The sequence below is a fragment of the Podarcis melisellensis genome (assembly GCF_964234715.1).
Source record: "Podarcis melisellensis genome assembly, chromosome: 11".
Taxonomy (NCBI): Eukaryota; Metazoa; Chordata; class Lepidosauria; order Squamata; family Lacertidae; genus Podarcis; species Podarcis melisellensis.
Genome location: NC_138543.1, coordinates 41,694,171 through 41,721,723, shown reverse-complemented (window position 1 = coordinate 41,721,723; position 27,553 = coordinate 41,694,171). Strand labels below are relative to the sequence as shown.

The window sequence follows — 27,553 nt, the reverse complement described above, 5'->3', positions numbered from 1 at the left end:
TGTCAAGCACAGCAATGCATATACTTAAAGCCTGTGTGTGTGTGTTTGGAGTGGATGAAAAGTTTGGGTGTCTGCCTGCAGAGCAAGCAATTTTGTTCCTTTCTTTCCTAGTGTACCTGTGGATAAATACAGCAGTGGTGATTTTTTTATTTTTAAAGAAATCTCTTAAGCACCAAATATTTCAGGGTTTACCAGGGCTTAGGTAACCCCTAAGTTACCTAAGGGGGAAGGAAGTAATTTGCAAATCATCCCTGAAAATGGGGGGGGGGGGCTGATCCCCTCTGTCAGAAATTCTCTTTTTGCTTTCTTTGGTTCCTTCTGCTGTTTTTTCTTTAGGGAAAATTCAGCGACAACTCTTGTTGGGTTGTCATCAAGATGGGATCTCAGGTCTCTAATATTTTGCCCCTCCAGTGAACACGGGATAGGCAAAGGAGAAGTAAGTTGATAGCAAATCTTCAGCCATATTTTGCATTCTCATTTGTGCACGTTTGTGGTTTAATACATATATGGGTGAAGCTTGGACTAGATTGTTGTGAATATGAAAACTATGAGTAGGAACTGTGGTAGAGCTCGTTTGTGTGAATTGCTCTTTAATATTCACCCCTTCCTTGATGCTGTTCCTTCAGTACTTTTGTGTGGAAGGGAAGCCATTGCATTGCAAATGGTTCAGGTAGGATGCTATTTCTGGGCAGATCAGTGCCCAGTGATGCACGAAAGCTTGGTGTTTCATTCCCTCCTGGTCATCTCCAGGTGCCTGTGGGGTATACAAGCATGAGCTGGGTTATACATAGATACAGTAACCAGGCCAGCAGCAATGTTAGTGATTGACAGAATTTTTTCCACCACAGTATTTATGGAAACCACTGCTAACAATATCTTTGTACAGCATGCTGACATTTCTCCCAAAGATTCCCTATTGGGAGATAGACAGAAGGGATCAAATGGAGAAAAACCACAGCTGCCATCCATGTGGGAAACCACCCAGAATTACTGTATGAATGTCTATGTAGCAAAAAGACAAGCATTTGGGTATAGTAAGTAATTTCTTGAAGGCTAATGCACTTCTCCACTGCTTGTGCTGTTTGAATCTATTAGTTACATACCTGCTCATGTTAAGTGTTTATTCTGCAGACTTCCCTTCCTCAAACCTCATCCCAGAAGACAATAGGGAAAAGCATTGAGAAATGAAACAGTTTCACCCTCCAAAAGCCACACAAACAATTTTCAGGAGCAGTAACATGGAGGCAGACACTGTAGTTGTCCCAGTCGTGTTTTTCAGCTCCATGCTCTTGAACTTTGTTTTTAAACTTCCAGTGCTTGTCCTGGCACAGTCTGTTTTAACCAACTCCGTTGCAACATCTTAGTGGTCTATTTAAAATATGAGGCATGATAGCAAATTTGTCTAAACTTATCTAAAGTAGCGATACCATCTCTTCAGTCCCTATCTTTATATATAAAATAGTATAAACTGTGGAGGTTAAGTAGGTTGGGCAACCGGAAGTAATTACTAAGTCCAGTGTGGTTTAATAAAGGCAGAGGCTAATTATTCAGTTTTTTATTTAAGTGAAATGGTGCCAGAAAGGAGGCTCCTGCAGAGCAGCTGCACTCCTTCAGTGTTACCCTAATTTACCACAGACACAACTGTCACAAACAGAACTTTTAAACTTGATATAATGGAAGTTAGGGGGCTTTTGTCTGGAGTGCATGCAGAAGAACCCTTTTATACAAATCAACCGGCAGATGATGGACAATGATGAAAATTTGATTCTTTGAAGTCATAATGGTCATTGAAATGTGTGAAATTCTGGCATTGAAAAGAGGGCAACTAGCAAGGCTCTGAATCTTGGGTGGCTGCTGGAAGCTTGCTGGGAGGTTTTCTGCATTTTGACATCAACTTCCCATTGCTTGTTCCCAGCTTCCTTTTATTTAGAGAGGAGGAAAATGTTAAACAGTAGATATTTGCTCTCATGGGTTCTGTACAATCTCTTGTGGTCATATTTGTGTGCTCTGTCGTTATGCAGATGTGAAATTGTTATATGTTCCTGATTTTGTGAAACAAAAACTGCTGATGCCCAAAGGTTGTGGGGTAGGAGGGTGGGTTTGCTTTTGTTTCTTCTCTGTAGCCATATCATTGTCTAGAAGCTTACATTACTAATTTTCCCCATAACAAGGTGGCTGAAGTAATACAATTACTCTCAGAAATGAAGCAGAACACTAACGATGAAACTTCTTCCATGATTTTGGAGGGAGTGATCTAATTTAAAAGTAGCCCACTTCTTCTGCCTTGAGTGAAAATTAAAGGTTAGAACCCTAGAAATTGGTTTCCTGTTGTTGTTGTTGTTGTTTTACAGTTGTGTTATGAGGTATTTCATTATTAAAATTCCTCTCTTTGTTCCCTCTTCTTAAAAGCGCCTCTCTTATATCACTCCACCTGAAAACCTGCTTCAAAATGGAAAGAATCATCTGCCATGCCAAACAGGATTCTAGTTCATTATATATACAAAGCACCAGTTTTTTGTTTTCTATATTTTGAAGATACACACACACACACCCCCTACATAATATCAAAGAAATCCCACAGGTGCTCTGCTGTCAGCATTTGAAAATGAATGGACACAGAAAGCTTGAAATTGTTAAGCACAATACTGCTAAATGTATAAAAAGGTGTTTTTAAAAAAAATAAATTTAAAAAACCCAACTCTTTCCCAACATCTTTGTTTCAGAAAGTTGGTTCACAGGTAGTTTTCACTGAGAACTTGAACTCGGAACAAAGCGCTGGAGACACAGTAGAGAGTTGGACTTAGTTCTTTTCAAGTATTATATTGTTTTTAATGGCGTCTTGAAGCGGGAGCTTTAGCCCATTGAAATGTCGCTAAAAGGACAGGTTCTTCTGTCAGTAGCTGAAGCTGTGTGGATGAAATGATCACAATAGAGTGTTGTAATGCATTTTCAAAGTGTGAGAAATCAGTTTGTCTAGACTGAGAGTGCGCCTACAGGGAATAGGAATTTTAGAGCTTCTGTGCTCTTTAGGTGTCAAGTATGTGAGAGATGCCAAGCCTTTATTCCATATCTTTGGCAACAGCTCAGCAATGCTACAGTACCTTACATGTCTAGTGCAAGCAAAAACAGCAATTCTGTGTCAGGACAACTCAGGGCTTCACAATCCAGAAACTCATTGTCCTAAACAACTGTCTGTTCAATTGCCAGCTTTAAACTGGGGGAGGGAGGAGTGTGTATGTGGGGAGAGGGGAGGGGAGATATCAATAAACAATTGCTGTATTCCCAGAAGGCATGGAAACTTTGGCTGTAATGAATCAAAAGTACAACGAGCTAGCAGCATCATGCAGCTATTTTAAATTATTAAAGCAGGCCCTGTTTTTCTTCTTGCTCTGAAAAAGAGGCTTTCAGAAGGATAAATCCCTTGCCACCACTAAAGAGTTTTTTTTCTCTTTAGTTGCAGCCAGTCAAATACCATGGTATCTACGGCTTGACTTTTTCACGTTAGACTAGACCTTTTTCTTCATTAGAAGTAATTTTTAAGCATAACAAATCTTCCAAGGGCAGCATAGTCCTATTGTAAAGCTATACACTAGTTTTAAAATAACTACAGAAAAGGCCCTGCAGTGGATTGACTGGATGGGGGTGAGGCAAAGAGAGACTTGATGCTGTGCACCTAGGACATAGCGTAGCTTTCTTTAGTGTTTAACTTCCAGTAGTGAAGAAGCCCTCATCTCTGATGTGCTGCTTTTCAGTAGAAATATCCCCTTCTTGTGACCCACTTTCCCCATCCATTTCTGGGGAGAGGAGAGACTGGATTCTATCCTGCTCCACAGAGTCACGAAGGAGATTCCTCTCCAGATTTCCCTTGGCTTCTTTTGCAAGTCCGGCTACTGCAGACAGCAGTTGGCCTCTATCTAGAGCACATCTTCCATGTACTCAGGACCAACAAGAGATGTTCTTTGGGGTGGCAGGGGACGATTCGCTGTTGCTCAGAACTGGGGAAGGAGAAAAGTTATGATTACTATGTCTTATGAGAATGTAAAGGACAGAAATGTGATTGCATTCAGTGGTGACCTAATTCTAATAGAAAACACTTCTGCTTGTGCAAGAATATCAATTCCGATCTACCCACTGCAGTTTCCTGCTCCCGGCAGCCCTGCTGTTAAGAGCTGGGTGACTCTCTGGAGTAGCATGTGGTAATTTGGTACAGAGGGTTGAAGAAGATAAGAATGGAGACTAGCCATGGACAAGCACTTTCTGCTAGCATGAAGCCACTGTTGGCTACAACCCACAGATTATAATCCAAAGCGCCATGTGTACCAGGTCTGTACTTTCACTTTTGACATGAGGAAAGCACCTGGGAAGAACACCTGGTATAGTGGTAGTCTAAAGACCAATGCATGTTTAGCAACCATGGTAAACAGGAGGCCTCCATGGCATGCTTTTCCCATAGAGATGGTGAGTCACGTATAATTGTATCTTCTCACTTATATCTGACAATGTAAAACAGAGACTTACCTGTTCAAGTATCTTAAAAAATATGACACACTTTGTGGGAGGATTCCCCTACCTGGACGTGTTTGCAAAAAAAGAAGCCGTGATTTGTGTACTGCAGAAGCTAACACAGAAAATTCCTTAAAAACCTATTTTTTGCAAATTTGAGTGTAAGCTTATAATACTATCATGCTTCTTAGTGTCTCCACATGCAAATGAGGTGGATGCAGGAACAAGCCTAGGGAAACTGTTGAGATATATCAAACTAAATCATTTAGTTTTGTGGAACTGGGGAGGAAAGCGTACAATGTTGCAGGAGGGGGGGCAAGATCGGGGGAGCCAAAAAATCGGGAGAAACTGAGCTGCATGGACCCTTGGAGGATTCTGGGGATGAGCAGACAGCAGTTGAAGCCTCTGTGCAAACGCAAAGAAGGGAGAGGTAACACTGGAGTCGGGACAAAAGTGAGCAATTGGCTTGGCCTCAAAATACATTTGGAGGTGGGACTGGCTGAATAGAATGCAAGCAGTGAAGCAAGTTTATTCTGCTTAGCACTGGTACACTGTGGGGAGGGGGCGGTAGAAAAGAGAGTATGAGTGGAATGTGAGCTGTGAAGCAAGCATTCCACCCAGACAACTCCAGGAGCTATGTTCCATGTGAGCCAGGCTCTCATCCCTAATATTACTTAATTTTTCTTCTTAAAAAAAAGATACAAGGAAATCAGGACTATGCATTTTCACACTTCTGGAACAGTTGTGGTCCTGAAGTCCTTGCACGTGTTTTGGGTGGCATGGGGAAAAAAGAGGGAAATACAATAGTGTATGCAGGGGGGCAGTAAGCGGGCTGGGAGTCATCTGTGAGTTTGAACAAGTATTAGCAAATAGGGAAGGTGGGAGCTGATTGGCAGGGAGAACATATTTTGCAAAGCTATAGCTGACCGCTCACAAAAGAAATAGATTTTGCAAAAAAAGGGTTGGGGAGTTTCTGACACTAGGGATTTTTTTTTTGAGTGATCGCTAGCTAAGACATACACAAGAGTAGACTCATTGAAATCAATCCACTTAAGTTCGCTTGTTTCAGTGGATTGAGCATGACTTAGTTGGCTACCACCTCTTGTACAGTGGTACCTCGGGTTACATACGCTTCAGATTACATACGCTTCAGATCACAGACTCCGCTAACCCAGAAATAGTGCTTCAGGTTAAGAACTTTGCTTCAGGATGAGAACAGAAATCATGCTCCGGCAGCGCGGCAGCAGCAGGAGACCCCATTAGCTAAAGTGGTGCTTCATGTTAAGAACAGTTTCAGGTTAAGAACGGACCTTCGGAACGAATTAAGTATTTAATCCGAGGTACCACTGTATATAGTATGGAAAACCACAGAGCGATAAAAGAAGTGCTTCATGGAGAAGTGCGAGAGAGAATAAATAAATGCAAACAAATAGGCAGCGTTACTTTTTGGGATGCTGCATTTTTACATTGGAAATAAATTAAGGGGTGGTGGTTGTGGGGTGCTTTATGCTGCCTCTGCCAGTGCCCTCAGTAGTCATGTGTGTGTGTGTGTGTCCTGCTTCTGCTGCCATCTGTGTGTTCAGTGGTCATGGGTCTCTTCATGCACACTGGTCCTCTATACACAAGGGGCATCCTGGTCCATTCTAGAGATGGTACAGCCCCTTTTCACATGTGCCAAACATGGCTGCCAGGGCTCCACCATATAGCCCCTGCAACTCTCTCTTTGATTCTTTAAATAATTCAATGTTACTGGGGTAGGGAAATAGATGTGCAAAATATGGCTGCAGAGGATCGTCTCCCCCACCTGCTCTGCAGTTATAAGTAACACTGAACAGTGCTCCCTTACTTGATGAGCACGTAGAACAGCTATGGGGAACCTCTGGCCCTCTACATGCTGCTGAACTGCAACTGCCATCATCCTTGGCCACGCTTGCTCAGGCTGCTGGGCATTACAGTCCAGCAACATCTGGAGGGCCAAAGGTTCCCCACACCTGATGCAGAGGACCCAGAAGCAAGCTTGCAGGTTGTAGTAGGGCACCCCTGGAGCCAGCAAACTCCCAACATGTGCTTGCAAGGGCAAGGGCCATGTTGTCTTCCCCAACAGCTGAGCTCCCAACATAGATGGTCAGTAGGAGAAATGGAAACTATGCTGAGGGTGTGAGGAAGGGAAGAGGTTGTTTCCTTGATGTTGGCCCAGTGTGATGTAGTCAGCAACCACTCTTGATGGCTTTGTGCTGCTTGAAAGGGGAAAGAAAAGCCGAGAGACCAAAACCCAGGATCTCTCTCACTTAAGACCATGCATATACCCTGCGCACTGAGCTGTCGCACTTGGTGGAGGAGGTCGGGATATTCTTTCTGGCTCTCGCTTTTCCATCCAAAATACTTGTTGCCTCCAGGCCACCCAAATAGTGTGCTTTTGCTCATGCCTTCCTTGTCTTCCGTTGATCTTCTGCCTTTTTCCCAAAGAGCTGGGCAGCTCATGCTGAAGCTCCTGTAAGCTTTGTTGTAAAGAGCATTTTTTCTTATTTCATAAAATTTATGTGCCACTTGGTTGTTAACAAAACCCCAAAACCCTCTTGTATACAAACACACCACCCCATCTCTGTCTCTCTAACAAAAAGAGAGACTTGAATCGTATCATTTGAATATATGTGACACACCCTCAAACCAGTAAAAATGAGTTTTGCATTTTTATTCTCCCTTAATATCTCCTACTTCGTTTTTCATGTTTGTTTGGTTTTTAAAAACATGCCTCACCTTTTGGAAGTTAATGAGAACTGGATTCCTTTTAGTCGGTGACCTATAAAGGATTCTCCCCCCCCCCCCCGCCTTCTTTTTTTAATATGTCCTAATCCCAAGGATATGTTAATATGAAAGCGGATGTATTATTGCTAGTTGATTTCTATAAACAGACATGTTGGAACAATCAAGCCTCGCCTTATTTTTTTCTGCAGGTAAAACACGTTGTGTGAAGCCTGACAATTGGTTGCCCAACCAAACAACTTTTCAGATATTTCTTTTTTTAGCCATCAAATGCCAATCTGTCAGGAGAGAATGTAGTTTTGTGTGTTGCAACATTTTGACTAATAATTGGTGTGTCTTCATATTATGACTAGACTGGTATTCAACATAAACACTACTTGTACTCAAAGAAAACATTTATGATTAAATTGTTAAAATATTTTGACAGTTTGCTTTAGGTAGTCTGAGCTCAGCTTTTGTGCGTTGTTGTAATTTCCTGTGGGGTTCCCCCCCCCTCCTTGGTTCTAAATGCAAGACAAACATTTCACACTTGGCAGTTGTGACTGATCTCTCTGAGTTTATTTTATAAAGTGAAGCAAAAAAAAGGGAGGAAGGGGATAGAAGACGGGCCTCCTGTTTTCTTTCTTTCTAAGGATGGTCTGGTGAGAATATGAAGAGCTTTTAAACTCTGTGACAGAAGAGACTCTGAAGTTGGTAGCTGGAGGCTTATTTTAAAAATCCCAATGTGCTATTTAGACTTGTTTGCCTCCTCAAATTTAAGTCATGTCATCACTGGTTTGGATTAGTTCTGTCTGCCTGCAGTTGGACCTGTACCAGATCAGCCTTTTGTTCCTGGAGAAAGGCAGCGGAAGGCAGTCCAAGCCTCTCCCATTGGCATTGTGCATGCAAGAATCTAAGTAGGCGGCAGTTTTGAGTTACTTCTGCTAGCTTAATGTGGTGGCTTCTGCAGGAAGTATTTGATGATCCACACTTTTTTTTGTCAACAGCTGTTAAAGGACTAGGATTGCTGTGCAAATTATAGAGAACTGCTGGGAGGCTTTCCGTAAAGTTTACTTTCATAGCCTGACCCAGTCACAAGAGCTTGAGATGGATATAATACTACCGCACCAGTGTAAAGAGACAGTTCTCTGTCCCGCAGGATCTCGCACATAATTGAATAAAGGGCGGGGAGCAGGTAACACAAAGGGCTTGAGATGGATACCTTTCTGTTGGTTAGATTTGGCCCGCTCCTTGCATCATACAGCCAAACCCTCTCTTTCCACACCATCATTCTAACAATCCAGCCTTCTCACTTCCTTTCCCCTCTCAAACCTTAACAGAAGGCATACAATGACACTATTGCCTACAGTAAGTTACTAGCAGCGTTCAAAATTCGCCAGGCACATTTTACACCTGGCTAGTGGCCACTTGTGACCCATGCATGCCTGGGGATCCTTGGATCTTGACTCTTTGCACACACTGGCAACACATCCTGTAGAATTTTATCTGTGATATTTTATCTGCACAATCAGAACATGTTTCAGGAACCAAAAAGTTGTATTGAAAAATACATTTTTCAAGCTGTTTGGCTCAAAATGGCAATTAGACATTCCGTTTTGGTGACTGCACCCTTGGTTTAAGAGCCATTCCGCACCTAGCTTTCTAACACTGGTTACACTGACTTTTCAGGTTCCCAATATGTGCCTTTTTAAAAACCTGAATAATAATAACTCAGCATTTATTTTTTTTAAAAAGAATTTTTTACTAATAAAAAGTAACATGGGAGGCGCCCTCTTTTCTGCAATGCTGCTTTGTAGCAACAAGACAGATTATATTTTAAACTGGGTTAATTTCTTCCAGCAATGCTTAGGATCCAAGAGGGTTATATGAACACTGCAGGCTGTTTGAATGTTTCTGCTGCTATTGCAAACCCCTTCACAGCCCCAAAAGACACTCCTGAAAGTTGGGGAGCCTTTGAAATAGCCTCTGATGCTGCACAGGAAACTGCATTTGGAGGAGGAGAGAGAACCCTGGTATAGATCTGGAAATCTTTGAGTGCACTTGCAAGTCTTTAGATTTCAACCAGATTGTGTTACAGTTCATAACTGCTTTATCAAAGTATTCAGAAGCCTCAGTATGGCATCCAAAACTGTCTATGAAGTCAATGTTTTCAAGTAATCTTGCCCAAATACTTGCCTCAACCTAGTTTGGAATGTCTGACTTGTCAGGTTGAAACCATATCCTTCCACACCTGCCCATACACCACTTGCTACCAAGCAGCAATGACCGAGGTTGGTACAGCTAGTCCAAAATAAGATGCTCAGCACTGACAGCCACAGGAAAATAGGTTTACAGCAGCCCATTCAAATCCGTCTCTGCAACCCCCAACGTCTAAACGTCTCATCCACTTCTATTGGGATTCAAACAAGACTCTACAGAGAGCAAAGAGAGTCTCAAAAGAGTGTGTTTACTTGCAGATTAGTTTAATTCAGAGGGAGGAATTACACGTAACACTAAGGGCAATGGATAGAACAGTCTAGAAGAAAGAGGTTTATCACTTCTGGGTTGGATTTAACACTACCAAAAGTCCTTGCACAGGTCTGCACTAGTGGGAGCAGTTGGTTGCGGTAAATCCAACCCAGAAGTGATAAGCCTCTTTCTTCTGGATTGTTCGTATCATTTCCCTGGATGGAAATGACATATTTTAAGAAGAGGAAAGTAACCTGTTTATTCTTCTTTTCTCTCTCCCCCCCCCCCAGGACATTTCACCTTTAACAGGTGTGCCAGAGGAGCATATCAAAACCAGAAAAGTTCACATTTTTGTTCCAGCCCGTAATGCCATGCAAGCTGGTGTTAACAATACAAAAAAATGGAAGATAGAATTTGACACAAGGGAGCGCTGGGAAAACCCACTGATGGGCTGGGCATCTTCGTAAGTATAAAATAGCTGGCAAGTTCCATAGCTGGTAGGCTGTTGAGTGCTATGGAGCTTTATTCTCTGGCCTTTTGAATCTAGCAAACCCTTCCACATTCTCTCATCTGTCTGTCTGTCTTCACCATCTCCGAAGACTCCATCAGCTGACATTGCAGTGAGGCTTGGTAGACAGGCTGTTGCAGATCTTCTGGCTGCCACTGGTGTTACTGCTTAAATGGGACATCGAGAGACAAGATTCTAATTCCAAGGTCCATGCTCAGTTTCTGCTAACGCAGAACTGCCTGTGCATCAAGAGGGCTTTCTTTTGCCTCCTCTCAAAGCAAGCAAGTTAGAAACTTTCAAGTACAGAGGCATGGCATTAGCTCTCAGCCTTAATTTCCCCACCTGTAATATGAGCACAATACTCATGATCCACTGTATTGAGGGACTGAAAGATTACCAAGATAATGTATTGAAATTTTTTAAATAAAACACACGAAGCATTATATTTGCAATGCTCGTTGGGAGACCAGATTTCCAATCCCCACTGAATTTGAGCCAGTCGCAATCTCTTGGCTTAACCTACATTGCAGGGTTCTTGGGAGGATAACATGGGGATAGGGGAGCATGTATACCATCATGCGCACCTTAGAGGAAAGGTGGGATAGGAATGTAGTAAAACAACAACAACAACTAAGTATTATTTTGGGAGCAGATTTATTCTGAAATTAGATTTTGGAGGATCTTTCACTGCACATTTGAGAAGAGATCTTAGCAATTCAATGAACTTAAATTTCAGCAACAGTTACAATAAGTGTGTGTTGCAGTGACACTGATAATGGAGCTCACTCTGCTGCCCTAAATATGTTCAGTAACATATTTAAATTGCTGTCGCCCAAGGCAGACTACAAGGGGCTGGAAAATACCTTCGATTTCCTTCTCCACCTAATTTGATACTGAGTGACCTCCAAAATGAGTTGCTGTATGTTTGTATGACAGTAGCATGCGGCGGCATCTCCACAGAATTCTGTGTTTAAAAGGCATGGTAAAAAAACAATCATGTTCCCAATCAGTCTTTGCATATAAAGTTAGCAAGTTAGTTCAGCATCTCTAAAGAAGATAACTGAATATTGTGCAAGCATCTGCATATTGCATGCCAAAACACCGTTTTAATAATGATGCAACTATGTCCTCTGTCCTCAGTGAAAGGGTCTGTTTCCCCATTTTGTGACCTTGGGATAAGTTTTTATACAAATTTTAGAAGCTCTATAATGTATGTATTTATTCTCATAAATTCTGAGAATTCACCATGCTTCTCTTTCTGGCACAGAAAGTTCTGTTTTAGTTATTGTGGCGGGGGTATTTCATTCTGAAAAAAAGATGTACTGCATATGTTTAGCATTTTGGGTTGCTGTGGGCTGGAGGTTTGGCTAATTCAGAAAGTGGAAGGCTAGGAATTCTTGGCCCTTTTGTGGTTCAGCCTTCTCTAGAAATATGAAATGAGAGTAAAAAAAAGTAGATTACCTTTCATTGTTGTCTTCTTTTAATTTTCTGACACCTCAAAAAATCCCCGTCTGCAGCTATTGGGGATCGTGGGGAACAGGAAACCGGAGGCAGAACACTTTTATCACGCCTCAAGTACAAATATTTGGTTAGAGATAGCCTGATTTAAATGCTTGTATTATAAAGAATGGGACGCGGGTGGCGCTGTGGGTAAAAGCCTCAGCGCCTAGGGCTTGCCGATCGAAAGGTCGGCGGTTCGAATCCCTGCAGCGGGGTGCGCTTCCGCTGCTCGGTCCCAGCGCCTGCCAACCTAGCAGTTCAAAAGCACCTCCGGGTGCAAGTAGATAAATAGGGACCGCTTACCAGCGGGAAGGTAAATGGCGTTCCGTGTGCTGCGCTGGCTCGCCAGATGCAGCTTTGTCACGCTGGCCACGTGACCCAGAAGTGTCTCCGGACAGCGCTGGCCCCTGGCCTCTTAAGTGAGATGGGCGCACAACCCCAGAGTCTGTCAAGACTGGCCCGTACGGGCAGGGGTACCTTTACCTTTACCTTATTATAAAGAATTATATTGCCTTGCTGCATTTTGTAATATCAAGAGACTGGGAGACTTCTATTCAACCCTTTGGTTCTTGTGCTGTCCCGCAATGTTCCCTTTTATCCCCTCCCTATGTTTTTTAATGTATGAAGCTGCTGGGTTGATGTCAATTTGTTTACATTTATGTGTTTTTATCTCATCCTTCATCAAATAAATGATCACGGGGCAGGTTGCATAAAATAAAAACACTAACACAGTAGCATTGAAACAATTAAAACAATATATCATATTTACTCGATTCTAATGCGCTATTGAATCTAACACACACCTCAATTTTCAGAACCTTGAAACCAAAAAAAAGGTATTTGCTGACGATTGTAAATATGCTTTCGAATATAACATGCACCTTAATTTCTGCAACATAATTTGGCCCAAAAAGGTGAGCATTAGATTCGAGTAAATACGGCAAATTGAGTAGACAATCCACCTCCTCCTTCTCAGCATGAATATCAATGTGCCAATGGTCGTACCCCCATTAAAAGTCTGACAGAATAGATGAGATTTTAACTGACACTGAAAACTAGCCAGAGTTGGCACCCAGTGTTATATCAAGGTGGAAAGTAGTTGATTGCTGGAGTGCCACTCACAGGTCACTGAGGTGCTGAGCCTCACTTGGGGATTGGAGGAGGAGGAGGAGGAACTCCCCAGTGGATCTCAGTACACAGAGGACACTCAGTTCTGTTTCTCTTTGTCATCTGAATTGGGTGAGGCTGTGCCTGGATTTGGTAATGAGCTGGATGAGGACTAATAATCTGAACCTGAATCCTGACAAGGTGAAGTTGTTATAGGTAGATAGTTTTGCTGTCCTGGGAGATGGTGTTTAGTCTTTTCTGACCCTGAGAAAGCAGTTAAGACCCAGCACTGTCACTAGAGGTCCAAATGGCTTCTGTGGCATACAGTGTTTTTCAGCAGTCCAGCCACTTCCGAATGGAGGGAGGCTGGCCCCAGTGATCCATGCTCTGATAACTCTTGCCTGGAATACTGCACAGTGCTAGTCCTTAATCTTTGAAGCCCTAAATGGCTCAGGGACTATACCTAAAGGAGCTCCCACTCCCATGTCAACATGCCTGTTTTTTAAGATCATCCGCCAAGACTCTTTCCCTCCACGTAACTCTTCCATCACTAGTACAAAGACAGCCTGCAAGGAAGAGGGCTTTCTCAGCAACGAGACCCAGGTTATAGAATGTCTTCTCCACTGTCGGCACTAATACTGCTCTTAAATATAACGGTGCCAGGCAAGAACCATTTTTACTCCCCATGGCATTTTGATAAATGTGAAATTTGTGAGTGAGAGAGATGTTGTATATACCACACTAAAATCTAGTGTGATGGAGAGTGGTATTTAAAATGTTTTAAGCAAAGAAATAACTAAACATTGATATTTTGCAGCGCGGATCCTCTGTCCAATGTGTTGATGACCTTTTCTACGAAAGAAGCTGCTATAGCCTTCGCTGAAAAAAACGGTATGTGCAGACCACACTCCATGCAGTGCTTTGGTGGCACACTGGCTGCTGCTGCTGCCACTTAATGGGAAAGAGGAATCCATTGTTCTCCTACCCACCAAGTGCTCTACCCAGTTGTGCTCCACAACTATCCCTGGCAGGTTTCTCCATCATCATCATCATCATTTTTTATTTGCATGCCACCTTTCCACAGTTAAAAAACAATGCTCAAGGCAGCTTACAGCATAACAAGATTTACATAATTACAAGTCATAAACAATAAATAAACCACATCAAAAAAATACACAGCCAAATGGGAAACAATTTCAACATAAATCAAAATCTAAAACTAAGAATACAGTGGTGCCTCGCAAGCCGAAATTAATTCGTTCCGCAAGTCTTTTCGTCTTGCGAGTTTTTCGTCTTGCGAAGCACGGTTTCCCATAGGAATGCATTAAAAATCAATTAATGCGTTCCTATGGAAACCGCGTTCAGACCAGGTCCGGGAACAGTCTGTCCCCCGACCTCTTCTGAAGGCCGGCGGGGGGGCAAAAGTCTTTGCTTCCCCCCACCGGCCTTCCCGGGAGAGCGGAGAAACGCAGAGCTGCCTTCCCACTCTCCCGGGAAGGCAGGCAGGGGGGAGCAAAGACCTTTGCCCCCCGCCAGCCTTCAGAAGAGGTCCTGGACCTCTTCTGAAGGCGGGCGGGGGGCAAAAGTCTTTGCTCCCCCCCCCCGCCTGCCTTCAAAAGCCATCCGGGATAGCGGGAAGCGCTTCCCTGCTATCCCGGACTGCTTTTAAAATGCTGGCGGTGGGGAGCAAAGCCTTTCGGCCCCCGCCGGCCTTCCTGGACCTCTTCTGAAGGCCGGAGGGGGGGGAAGGCTTTGCTCCCCACCGCTAGCATTTAAAAGAGGTCCCCGGAGATTTCCCTATGGGCTTTCTTCTTGCGAAGCAAGCCCATAGGGAAATTCGTTTTGCGAAGCGCCTCCAAAACGGAAAACCCTTTTGTCTAGCGGGTTTTTCGTCTTGCGAGGCGTTCGTCTTGCGGGGCACCACTGTACAGCATTAATATCACAGTTTAAATGACATAGGTAAAAAAAAAACAATTTAAACAAAAAACAAAACGGAGCCCTCTTTGCCCAGCAGCGGGGGGAAGCAAAGGCAGCAGTCCTTTATAGAGCCCATCAGATCCCTCCCTGGGCCAGGTGGTGAGCGGCACCCAGCCTTGAATGCTCATGCCTGGCTCAGGGATTGCCCAATTTCCTGACTTTTGCTGTCCCAAGCCACATCTTCCCTAGTGATTAAGATTTCCTATGACTGCTGACATAGCCAGAAGTTTTCAGAGTTGTCCATTCTAGTCCCCCATTCTACTGGAAGCATGCGGGATAATATATCCCTTGTGTTTTGCTGCCTGACCTTCAGAGGTGAAGGAACACAGTTGATTTTACAGACACCATGAGGATTAATTCTTTGCTACTGTGAGAAATTTGAAAAATAGATTACAATATGCATTTGCATACAGACTCATCTTTTTTAAAGGACTGGCTTAAGTCCTGTGACTTAAAGCACAGCTCACAAGTCAGTGCGGGGCACACATCCTTACAGTTTTGCAAACTGGGAAGCTGGCTTCCGATACCGAGCACGTTTGCTCAGTAGGAAAATTCACTGCAGTCCAGTGGAGATTCCTTCAAGGAAATAGGTTTAGCACCAAAGACACAACTCTGTTAGCACTTACGCTCTCTAAGCATTTTGTGATAAATATTATCCTTGATCCTTCCCCATCCTGGCTTATAAAAGCTAGCCGGAAAGGGTTGGGTGATGAGATTTGCGGGGTGCTGAATGCTTCTCTCTCTGGGGGAGCCTTCCCAGACCCGCTCAAAGAGGCGGTTATCAAACCGCTTCTTAAAAACCCATCTTTAGATTATTATTATTATTATTATTATTATTATTATTATTATTATTATTATTATTATTATCATCTGGCTCTATTTATGTAAGGCTGAAAGTGTTCAACTAGCCATCTTCTTAACGGAAATAAAACACACTTCAGATGTGTCAGTTTTCCCTAGCATAGTCTGAGGGCTTTCTGAGGAGGAGGACTTCTTGTAAGCATTTGCAGCTCCTTAAGTGTTGGCACAAAAAATTAAACCCTTTTATCTATCTCATTTCCTGCAAATATTTGACAAGAAACTTAGTACTCTACTTGCTAACGTGAAGAACCAAGAGTGTTGGCCTACAGCCCAGTGTAATGTGGGCGAGGGACAAGGTTTTCCCTCTGCCGGTGCCAGGGCACCTTTATCTTGGTCTACAAGTTTCACTAATTCCACAACTAGGCCTCCTGAGCACAGAGATTGGAGCTGCTTGGCAAGGATGCCAAATTATGTGCTAGTTTATAACACTCGAGGAAACAAGGGGCCATTAAACTCATTTTCACTCTCAAATTCTAGAGTCAAAAGTTGAGCTTGTCTCTAGAGGGATGAAGGCTAGTGTGCTAAACCCAAGCCTGTCTAATATCTTCCTTTTTAGCATATTTTTTTTTGCTTCAGGATAAACTTTCCTTAAATGAATCCCAGAAAAGAATTATGCTGAAGGTATTTTTAACTAAAACTGGAAGTTCAGCACCTTTTCTATTTGTAGGGTTTTATTTTGTGTATGTGTGCGCAGAGCATTTTTGCTCCTCCCTGCTTAGTCACAGGAGGGCAAGTAGAAGCTCATGCCTGCCTATCTGGGAGAAGGAGGGCTCCCCTGGGATCATGGCGTGACAGGACATTAACCAGGCTAGGGGATAAGAGGGAGCTGGTCTGTGCCACTTTTCCCTCGGAGAAGTTGCTCCTATAAAATTGGGTGATCTTTGGAAACATAGCTGTTACCTCGGCCCAGTACAAAAAAGATTCTGGGTGCATAAAGGAAATTCAAAATTGCATATACTGCCATTCCTTTTCATCCTTATTTGGAGCAAACTAGATGTGTGAAGTTGAACTGAGAGGAAGCAATCCAATCAGCTGACTTTTATTGTGGGGTTTCTGTGATGTGTGTGGTATATAGCGTAGTTATTTGGGTATGTTGTGTATGCACCTCACTGTCATTTTACGGCACGCTTACCTGGCCTGCAGGGGGTTGATGGATGGAAAGCAGAGATTGTCCATTAATGTACAGGTGGATCTGGTTTGGTAGAGAATTAAAATTATATTATGAAGCGGAATGTTTACTTTGGGTAAGAGATTGGATTAGATTGGAAAAAACTAATATATTGGATCTTGAAAGTTTTAATAATAGATACGGATGGCATGCGTATCTTAATTACGAGAAAGTAAAAGTCAATAAAGAATTTACAAGTCATATATTAAGAGGTACATTATATAAAGTTTGGAACAAATATACCGTATTTTTCACCCTATAGGATGCACCGCCCCATAGGACGCACCTAGTTTTTTGGGGGGGAAATCAAGGGGAAAAAATTTATTTCCCCTCCAGGTTTGCACAGCCATCCCCAAGCTAGAAGATGCCTTCAGAGACAGCCTCCCTAGCCTCTGTGGGGCAGCGCACTCCGCTGCCCTGCAGAGGCTTTGCACAGCCATCCCCAAGCTAGAAGAGGGAGACGGAGCGCTCCGTCTCCCTCTTCTGCCTTCAGGGACAGCCTCTCTAGCCTTCGTGGGGAAGCGGGTTGCCCCGCTGTCCCCCGAGTTTGTGGGGCTGGCAGGGGAGAGAAGCAAGCTTGCTTCTCCCCCCCGTCAGCCTCCAGATCAGGTCGGGGAATAGCGGGGTGGCGGCGCTGCACCTCCCCGCTGTCCCCCAAGCTTTTGGGCTGCTGCCCGCAAGCCTTGCGAGCCCGCGGGACCTCCCGCCGGGCTTGCAAGACTTGTGGATGGCTTCCTGAAGACTGGAGAGCGAGAGGGGTTGGTACCCCTCTCGCTCTCCAGGCTTCAGCGAAAGCCTGCATTCGCCCCATAGGACGCACACACATTTCCCCTTCATTTTTGGAGGGGAAAAAGTGTGTCCTATAGGGCGAAAAATACGGTAGATTACATCTGGAACCACAGACACCTTGGTGGATATCACCGCTGGAGGCATATGCTATCAAAAAATTGAATATGAGGACAAATTGGCCAACATATAGACAATTATTGGAAGAGGAACAGGGGAAACTCAGATTAAAATCCTATGAAGACATACGGCAATATGAAGTTGACAGATGGCAGTATATACAACTTAGAAGTATATTCAATTCGGATCAAAAGAAAGAATTTGCAAAAGAGGATTCAAAATTTAACATCACAGTGATACAGAATAACAAGAAATTGTTGTCCAAAACGAAGAAGTGAAAGAAACAATGATTAAATGGTCTCAGGATCTCGGACATAATATCTATCTAGAGCAATGGGAGAAACTCTGGCGAGAGGATATACGATTTACTGCCTCATACAATTAAAGAAAATTTTGTAAAGATGTTCTATAAGTGGTACTTAATGCCAGTTAAGTTGGCAAAGATATGCAAATTGAAATCCAACCTCTGTTGGAGATGTGGTGAAGAAATAGGAACAACATATATATGTGGTGGAGCTGTGAGGAAATTAAGAAATTTGGGATAGTAGTACACGAAGAACTGAAGAAGATGATGAAAATATCAATAACAAAGAAACCAGAGACATATCTCCTTGGATTGATAGATGAAGAGATACCGCGGTGCGGAGGGGGGGTGATATTTTTTCTATATGCGTACAGCTGCTAGAATAGTGATTGCTGCTAGGTGGAAGTCACAAACTATACCCACAGAGGAGGAATGGATTTGTAAACTAAATGAATATTTAATTTAGGCAAAATTAACTGCTATAATAAGAAATCAGTCGAATTAAAAATTAAAGGAGTGGAAATGTTTTGATGAATATATGGCAAAATATCGCTCAAAAAAGATACGCTAATATGTGAAGTACTGGATGGAAGAAAAATTAGTAAGAAATATATATATATATATATATATATATATATATATATATATATATATATATATATGATTTGAGAATATTGTAGAATGCAAAGATTATTGTAAATTGTATAATGTGGAGGAAATTGAGGGAAGTGGGAGGAAGGAGAAAATAATATTATTATGGATTGAGGAAATAGAAATGTAAAGGTATGTGGGGATGGGGAGGCTTTGGTACATCTGTATTGTAATGCAATATGTGAAAACCAATTTAAAAAAAGAAAAAAGGGGGGGAGATTTTGGAACACAGAAATAAAGCAAGAGAGAGAGAGAGAGAGAGAGAGAGAGAGAGAGAGAGAGAGAGAGAGAGAGAGAGAGGATGGGATGGGATGGAATAAGCAGCTTTATTTTGGAAGATTCGGTTCTAGAAAATACTTCTGGACTTTCCCCTCGCTTATTATGTTACTCTTTCAGTGCTTATTATAAATTCAGTTAAATGTTTCTATTGGTTGAAATATAGAAGAGCAGAAACAATAAAAGCACAATCTAATCCTGCACTGAAATCGCCTACCTGCATCTGTCCCCTCTGCTTGGTTTCTTAATATGCCTTTCCTGAAAATGGGGTCTTGTGGTCATAGGAGGGCTTGATGTACCTTAGGGAACACAGGAAGCTACACGGACTGCCAGTGGCTCTCCAGGGTTTCAGACAGGATATCCTTCCTGCCATACCTGGAGACACCTGGGACCTCTTTGCACGTGAAGCATGTGCTTTGCCACTGAGCTATGGCTCCACATAGGGCATATTTAGGTGACTGTCAAGATCGCCTGCCAAATACTTTTTCTAAAGGAAACAAATTAGCTCAGCCTTACAAACTTGGTCATGACAAATTTTCTGTATCTTTTGTAGAATATAACTAGACTTTTAAGAGTTTGCTATTGGTATCCTGTAGACCTGTCTTCTTGAACAGAAAATCAACCTTCATGGCTTATTGCAAACTGCTTCTGATATATTAAGCTCCACCTCAGAAACATCAGTCCAGAACACACACTTGGGCACAAAAAAAGCATATGCAGAATTCCTTCGGCCCGGGTTTATATGCATAAGATGTATATAAGAATGAAGGAAGTGTCCCTCCCTTCTACTCTCTGGTAGCCTTTAGAACCTGCTCACTGACGGAGGTTAGCTGTGTTACACTTTTGCTGAGTATCTGAATAGTCTGTTATCAAGACTGTCTGCCCTTCATTTAACCCTATCTATCAGCAAGAGACTCCCCATCTCTTTTCTGTGGTCAGCAGTTCCACCCCTGTATTATCATCATATGCAAGTCCATGTGCTGAATCTGATGGGTGCAACTGGAATAAGGTTTACAGGGAGAGAAACCCCCTGCAAGAGATTAGTGTCCTTTGATTTCATCCGATATTTTTTTTTAAGCAGTGGGAGAATTGGCAGTGTCCCTGGTCTGCAGAGCAGCTGATTCTGATTAGAAGGCCGCTTAATAAATTCTCCTGAGCTCACCTCCTTGTCCTTCTGGCTTCCTTGTGGCATTGTGGTACTCTGCTACCATGCATATTTTCAAAACTTGGCCCGACATCAGAAAGAGAGGTGTAGATGCATGAGATTACAGGACTTCATGTGTCAACTGTTGGTGCTGGTCTATCAGCAGGAGCGGCGAAAGTTGGAACACACAGTGCCTGAGATCTGACAAACCTGAGAACAGGTGGAGGTCACATTTAAGGCATATCTGTCTTAAAGGATTATTGTTCTCTGCCTTTTACAAAAGAATAAGCTAGTAATTACATATAGTATATCAAATATGTTGGTTATTTCTTTTTTGTTAGCCCTTAAAAGCTTGACGTTGCAATTGTTTGTGTTGCACTTGCTCTGTTATTGGGTGCATGTGTGTTGTTTAGAATTCTCTACATGTTTTTTCCTAGGCTGGAGCTATGATGTTCAAGAGCAGAGGATTCCAAAACCTAAATCCAAGTCTTATGGTGCAAACTTTTCTTGGAACAAAAGAACAAGGGTGTCCACAAAATAGGTTGGCATTGGCTGTCTCTGCGTCTGACTGTGAATAAAGTCAGCTGTGCTGTATTTATAGTCCATGTATAATACATCTCTTAATCTCCTAATAAATTTGACCTTTAAACTACTCATGCATCTTGTGGTGTCTATTTAAAATGTTTTTGATGTCTCCAATTGAACCTGTTACAAACTTCCCTATATTTAGAGAGGAGATTTGGGGTGTTCATACCTCTAGGAAATTGCTGTACGTGGAATTCATTAAAAGGAATGTTTGAAATGAGCTGCAACATTAAAGATCAAGCCTTGCCTTTTGGAGTAATTTTATAGTTCAATAAATGTCCATCCTTTCACACAGAAAGGCTGTTAGATGTTCCTCTGGTTTTTTCACTTATTTATATAGAAGAGGTTAATCTGTTTAAGTGCTGGCAGCAGGCGATCTCTGCTTACTGTTTTAAGCAGTTTTGTAAACTGCTTTTCTCTGAGCATCTTCCAGTTCACTTCACTACAGCTGACTTCCTAGAAAGATTCCTTATCTGAAGACTAGCTCTGAAAGACTGAATTAAGTGTCACGTTCCTATAAACCTCAGTTGCAGTCTGATTGAGAAAATATTGTAATATCTTGTTTTTAGCTTTTGAAGATACACTCAAAGTAATGCTTAAGTGCCATAACAGAAAACTCTGCCATTGCCTGCCCTTGATTCACAACAGAGGGGCAGGCAGCTGCCAGGGACCTGACTATGCTATTGCCATTGTGGGAGAATTGGGGGGGGGCATCCTCTTGGACAGAACCCAGTGTGTTCTGAGTATTACTAAGGAGGCAGTAGACCTCAAGGCAAAAACCTAGGGAAATTGCCATAGCCCCACAGGCAAAACCATTTGCCGACTTTCCAGAAGCTAAGTTCATGACAGCAACGCCCAGTCCTAGCACTTTCCTGTGAGGAAAGAGCAACCGGCTCTGATGCTGTCCATCAGGATTACATGCCTGACCATTGACTGTGGTGGCTTGGACTGATGGGAGTTGGAATCTGACAACATCTGGATGATCAAAGGTTCTCCACCCCTTGCTATAGGAAACAGTTTTTACCTCCCAACAGCAGATGCAAATGCAGTTCTAGTTCCTTGGTGCTTCCGGACCCAGCAGTTTTGAAGAGGCAGTTCTTGTTTTCTCCTCCTGGTGCTCAAGCATGGGAACTGCATGATAAACATGTCAGCATGTTAAATAAGCAGGAGGAGATCAATGCGCACCAAAATAAATAAATAACCCAAAATCAGATCTCATAAGATTTTCTTATTAAGGCATTGAAAATTGGCTGAGGTTGGACCTGACACTGATGGAGTTGTGATCCTAACTGTTGGGGAAGACCTAGATATCGACTTGCTGGCGCACCTCAACCCTGGTGCTCAGTGCAGGTAACAAGTTGCTACTGATGAAATTCTAATGACAACGATTAAAATCCTAAGCAAAAGGGTTGTGACCGGGTGAAATGCTTTTGGAGGGTGGGGTGGCTAGAAGCCACAGTGGCAGAAGGTCAAGATGGGAGGCTGAACTTCTCATATTTGAAACCATCAGTGAAATCTTGGGCTGCCAGTCACTAGCATTTTTTAAAAAAACAAGTACAATGTCTTGAGCTTAAAATGTGCCAAAGCTGTAGGGAGTGATTCCAGCTTCACGGCAGTGTTACTACACTGCATAGTTTTAATGGGACAATTTTAAACAAATGCATCCAGTAAGTGATATTGTGAAATAGAAAGCTAATCCCTCCTTTATCTGCAAAGTATTGGTGCAGGGAAGTGGAAGTCTATATTCAGACTAAGTTCAGCATCTCCCTTTTTTTATTTCATGATTAGGGGTCTTGCTTGGCTTGAGCTCATCATTGGAGAGGTTATCTGGCAGTGTGTTAAAATGTGATGTTTGGTTACTGAACTTCAGCATCTGCCAAAAAAAGAAAAAGGCTTTATTACACAATTAACCCTCTTGTTCTGACCTCTAGGAGAAAGGAGACAGTTTCCCAAACCAACAAGAATAGTACAGTATTCTTCTGGAACAGGAAATGCCATTAAAATTGCTTTGTAGTAATGCTGGAATTATCAAAATTGCTTCTTCCCCATTGAATCCAATTATGCCGCGTTTACGCTGTGCTGCCTCTTGTTCCGCCCTGTCTTGTTCACTGAACTGGGGCAGTCCAGATGCTTATGGGGTTGCATTCAGCCCTCCAGTACAGTGTTTGGAATACTATGGCATCACTAAATTTGGGACTAAGCCCGAGAGAGACTTGAATGTCTACATTTAATCCAGAGTGGTCCTCTTATTTATATCAATGAAAATTGACAAACCTGGTTAACAAATAGGAAAAGATGGGTGACCTGGTCCTACTATAAAGCAGTATTTGGGTATAGTTTATGTGTTGAATAAGTCACAGGTTCACTGGCTGACAACAGGTAAAACTTGTAACACTAAAGCAAAGTGTTCTGTTGGGGGAGGTAATGAATAAAGCATATATTCAGGCAGATTAAATTAAACCTTGTGCAAATGTGACTACACTGGAGATGAAAATGCTGACAGGCTGGTGGTCACATTATTCAGAGAAGCAGCTTTTCCACTGTCCTGCCTGCTAAAGGAAGGGGGAAGGTAAACTGCCTGGCTGACGCTGGGAGCTACAGAAGAGCTAATGTCAGTGCACTGGAAGAGTAGGCAATGTCCCCTCCAGATGTTGGACAACATTTCCCATCAGCCCCAGCCCGCATGGCCAAGAAGCAGGGATGGTGGGAGTTTTAGCCGATCAATACCTAGATGGCACCATGTAGGCGATCCCTGGTGTGCTGTCATAATCTCCATTACCAGCAGGTCAACAGTAACAGAAGCTAATGGAATGACACATTCCCACCCCGACCTCAACATCACTTACCAGACATTTTATGCAGTGCTTGCTCTCATATTGGCTGTGCAGGGAAGAAGGCACCCATCGGAGGGCAGAGAAAGCTGGGATGTCATAATGATGTCTCTGTACACAGTGGACAAATGGCTTTCCCATTCAGGTCAAATACACCGTCTAGGAAAAGAAAGCAACATTTTCTCCATCACTTTCCAAAGTCCTAGCGGTCAGCATGTATATGTCAGAGGCTTTGTAGGAGTGCAGTAATTCTTAGTAGTAGCTCCGAAACTGAAGATGCTGAGCAGCACTCTTGAATATGGAGAGCAGATAATGCAAATGTTAGAAGAGCTGGAAAAACTAAAATAGGCCAACCTGCAGGGATTTTATTAAATCATTTAATAATTTGGTGATGGCTGATAATTAAAGATACCCTAGACTAGCACTTATATTTAAAGAAATAAAAGGAACACGGGTTAACCATAGAGTGGTTAGTAAAACTTCATTAGTAAGGGAGTCAACAGCTTAGATAAGTAAAAACCAATAATAGATGCTTTTATGTGAAAAAAGTAGCAGACAGCACTTAAAAGCATAACAGGTTTAGCATTATACCAATTTAATTTGCATATGCAATACCCTGCTTCACATATTACCCAGGAACTCAGGTTTCCTGTTTTGAAATAATCCATTTAACATGCAGAAGCCCTAAAAAAATATCAGGTTAGATACAGGATAAATATTACCCCCATTAGCTCAGTGGTAAATGACTTCCCAACAGAGTCTTAAGTATTTTCACACAATTAAATGTGGTGTAAACTGCATGTTCTTAAACTAAGCACTAGAACTTGTATATACCTTATAGGAAGAAAAGAACAGAGGCTATTACATTAGAGGCTAATGTAGAAATTCTCATGTTTTCACATGCGCCTGTTCCCCCCCAAAAAATCACAGGTGAGTCAAGGTTTTTTAAAAAAAATAATCAGGAGGAAACTGTTTTTGCAGCAACTATGAACTATTTTTAAAAAGGGTTATTTTAGTTTTCCATGATTTCGTAAAGAAGATTGTGGCATTCTTTGCATACCCCCTTAATGAAGCACTTGTTCCTCGCAATGACTTGGTGGTTTCCTGCTATAAACATTTCTAAGTACGCAAGGTTGAATACAGCTCATTGAAATTAAGTGAGTAACTGGGCAAGTGACTCATTGCTTCTCCCTTCAACTATGCGCTGTTAACACAAAAAGCAAGGACTATGTATTTTCATCTAATTTTTTGCAGTCAACAGCCACCAGCTTTTAAGAAGAGGTGCACACAAAGCTCTTAGTCAGCTTTTGACTGCTTTGTTATAGTATATCAGATGAATAGCAGTTTGTCACTCACCAAAAAGCCCACCCTTCCACTCCCAATGGACAGCCGCCGACACTAGTAAACGCTTATAAACATGATCGGCCCAACACCATTTAGAGATAGTTGTAATTAGGTAGTAGATAAATTGTTGAAATTAATAAAACATGCTTACTAGCCCTGTCAGATCTTTGCAGTCCACACAGGAGAAGTTGGGAGTGGAGCAGAGGTTAGGAGCTCCCCTGCCCCATTTTAGCATGAATACAGCTTTGGTTGTTGGGGACTCTGCACCTAGCATTCCCTGCCCCACTCCATGTCATTGGCTGCTACTGGGGGACGGGCACAGAAGTGCTGAGTGCATCTATCTCCTATCACCCATCTGCTTCAGTGAGGTGGTAGCAGCAGATGTAGGTGCAGAAAATGTAAGACTGGAGACCTGCACATTTAAGATACTGCACAGCTTTATCTTTGAACCCCCAGGAAAAAAAGCTTTCAATCTCATTTACTTTGGGATAAATGACATGTTTTCTCTAGCTTGTGCCCAGTGGTACCTTGAGTTACAGACGCTTCAGGTTACAGACTCCACTAACCCAGAAATAGTACCCCGGGTTAAGAACTTTACTTCAGGATGAGAACAGAAACCGCTCAGTGGTGGCAGTGTGGCAGCAGCGGGAGGCCCCATTAGCTAAAGTGGTGCCTCAGGTTAAGAACAGTTTCAGGTTAAGAACGGACCTCCGGAATGAATTAAGTTCTTAACCCGAGGTACCACTGTACTATCAAAAACGATATATGGGATCTAAACTGAACAGCATGCTTGAGTCCTCCTGATGTTAACTTAACTTTTCCTAGCTCAGCCTTCACTAATGTGGTGCATGTTGATGAAGGCTGATCTGACTTGTCTCCTTTGGGGTTTTCACCTTCCACTGTTATTGCTGCTTAGACTGTAGAATATAACTGAGACCCAGCAGGAACAAGACTAGCCATATGGACCAAGGGAGACAGGCCCTGCAAGATTGGGGGTGGGGTGGGGGGATGCAGATTGTGGCCACCGGTCAAGAAAACAAGCTGAGAATGAGTTTTGTATGTGTGTTTGTTTACTATCAAAAGGGAAAAGCACTCCTGGTGAGGCCTGCCCCACCACTGTTTACATTCCATCCACTTGAAAGTTGGTGCCCAGCATCTATGCAGCTTGCTAATCTGATCATTATTTGGATGCAATTACCAACCCAATGGATGAAAGAGAAAGGGAAGCAATCTGTCAGAAACCCAGGCTGCAGGTGACAGGGGGATCTATCATTTGCAACTGTACAAACAAACAAAAATGGGGAAGGGTAGAGCATCTGCTTTGCATACAAAAAAGCCCCAGGTTCGCATCTCCAGGTAGCGGCTGGAAAGAGACCCATGGCCTGATAATCCCAGAGAGCGTCTAGACAACACAGCACTATATAGACCAATGGTTTAGGCGGTTCCTAAAAAAAGAAATGCAAGGAGGTCTTCGGCGATCACTTGTAGCCGAGTAAGATTGTCTTCCATAAGCGCAATTTTAACAGTGAGTCTGTAAGTGACTGGAGGCCAATTCTGGATCCACACATCCTTCCACAGTGGGGGCATAGGTTTCCGGATAGGAGTTGATCAGGGTGAGGGTTTGCCAAGCGTGCCTTCCTCCTAGCGCATTTCTCCCTTTCATCCTGAGTTCGAGCATCTTCAAAGCCCACAACACCTTTAGTATAGGCGGTTCTCCAACCGGAGCGCTCACAGGCCAGTGGTTCCCAGTTGTTGGTGTTTATACTACATTTTTTTAGATTTGCCTTGAGAGAAGAGTCTTTAAACCTCTTTTGTTGACCACTTTGGTCATTACACTTTCCATTTTTAAGTTAGGAATAGAGTAGTTGCTTTGGAAGACGATCAGGCACCCGCACAATATGAGCAGTCCAAAGTTGATGTTGAAGCATCATCGCTTCGACACTGGTGATCTTTGCTTCTTCTAGTACACTGACATTATTTCGCCTGTTTTCTCAAGTGATGTGTAAAAATTTTCGGAGACACCGTTAATGGAATCTTCCGAGGAGTTGGAGATGGCATTTATAAGTGGTCCATGTTTCACAAGAAGAGTTTGGATTTGATATCCCGCTTTATCACTACCCGAAGGAGTCTCAAAGCGGCTAACATTCTTCTTTCCCTTCCTCTCCCACAACAAACACTCTGTGAGGTGAGTGGGGCTGAGAGACTTCAAAGAAGTGTGACTAGCCCAAGGTCACGCAGCAGCTGCATGTGGAGGAGCGGAGACGCGAACCCGGTTCACCAGATTATGAGTCTACCACTCTTAACCACTGCACCAGACTGGCTCTCTTACAAGCATACAGTAAGGTTGGCAGTACAATAGCTTTGTAAACAAGCATTTTGGTTTCCCTGCGAACAAGGTGGTCTTACCACATTGAGGAAGCCCATGGGTGCAAATGGTGCCCACCATTCACCCAGAGCAATTCTAGCTATTTAAAGTGCCTTTGAAGTCACACTGACCTGTCACCATACATTTGGTGAGCTCTCTGATCCCCTTTAAAATTGCCCTTGAAAACTCACCTCTGCATGAGCGCACACACACAGTTAATGGGGTGAAGACAGCTATGGGTGATACCCAATGCACTGTTGTCCTAAACCATGAATGGGGAACCTGTGGTCTTTCAGATGTTGCTGATCTAAA

General features: G+C 42.8%; 1 protein-coding gene and 1 long non-coding RNA gene across 3 annotated transcripts in view; one reads left to right on the top strand and one right to left on the bottom strand.

The window, feature by feature from the left end:
• NDUFS4 (NADH:ubiquinone oxidoreductase subunit S4) overlaps positions 1–20,768 on the top strand; it is a 48,402-nt gene extending 27,634 nt beyond the window's left edge. For both annotated transcript variants that reach the window (XM_081929999.1, XM_081930000.1), the window contains 3 exons: positions 10,005–10,177; positions 13,647–13,720; positions 20,554–20,768. In XM_081929999.1, coding sequence (XP_081786125.1) covers positions 10,005–10,177; positions 13,647–13,720; positions 20,554–20,657 — 351 coding nt within the window. In that variant the 3' untranslated portion in view covers positions 20,658–20,768. The remainder of the gene's footprint in view (positions 1–10,004; positions 10,178–13,646; positions 13,721–20,553) is intronic.
• LOC309380276 lies at positions 236–23,678 on the bottom strand. Its single transcript, XR_014172796.1, has 3 exons — positions 23,548–23,678; positions 21,726–21,832; positions 236–754 (listed from the first exon to the last, which is right to left on the bottom strand). It is a non-coding gene; the product is annotated as an uncharacterized lncRNA (long non-coding RNA).
• Positions 23,679–27,553: the final 3,875 nt, after the last annotated feature.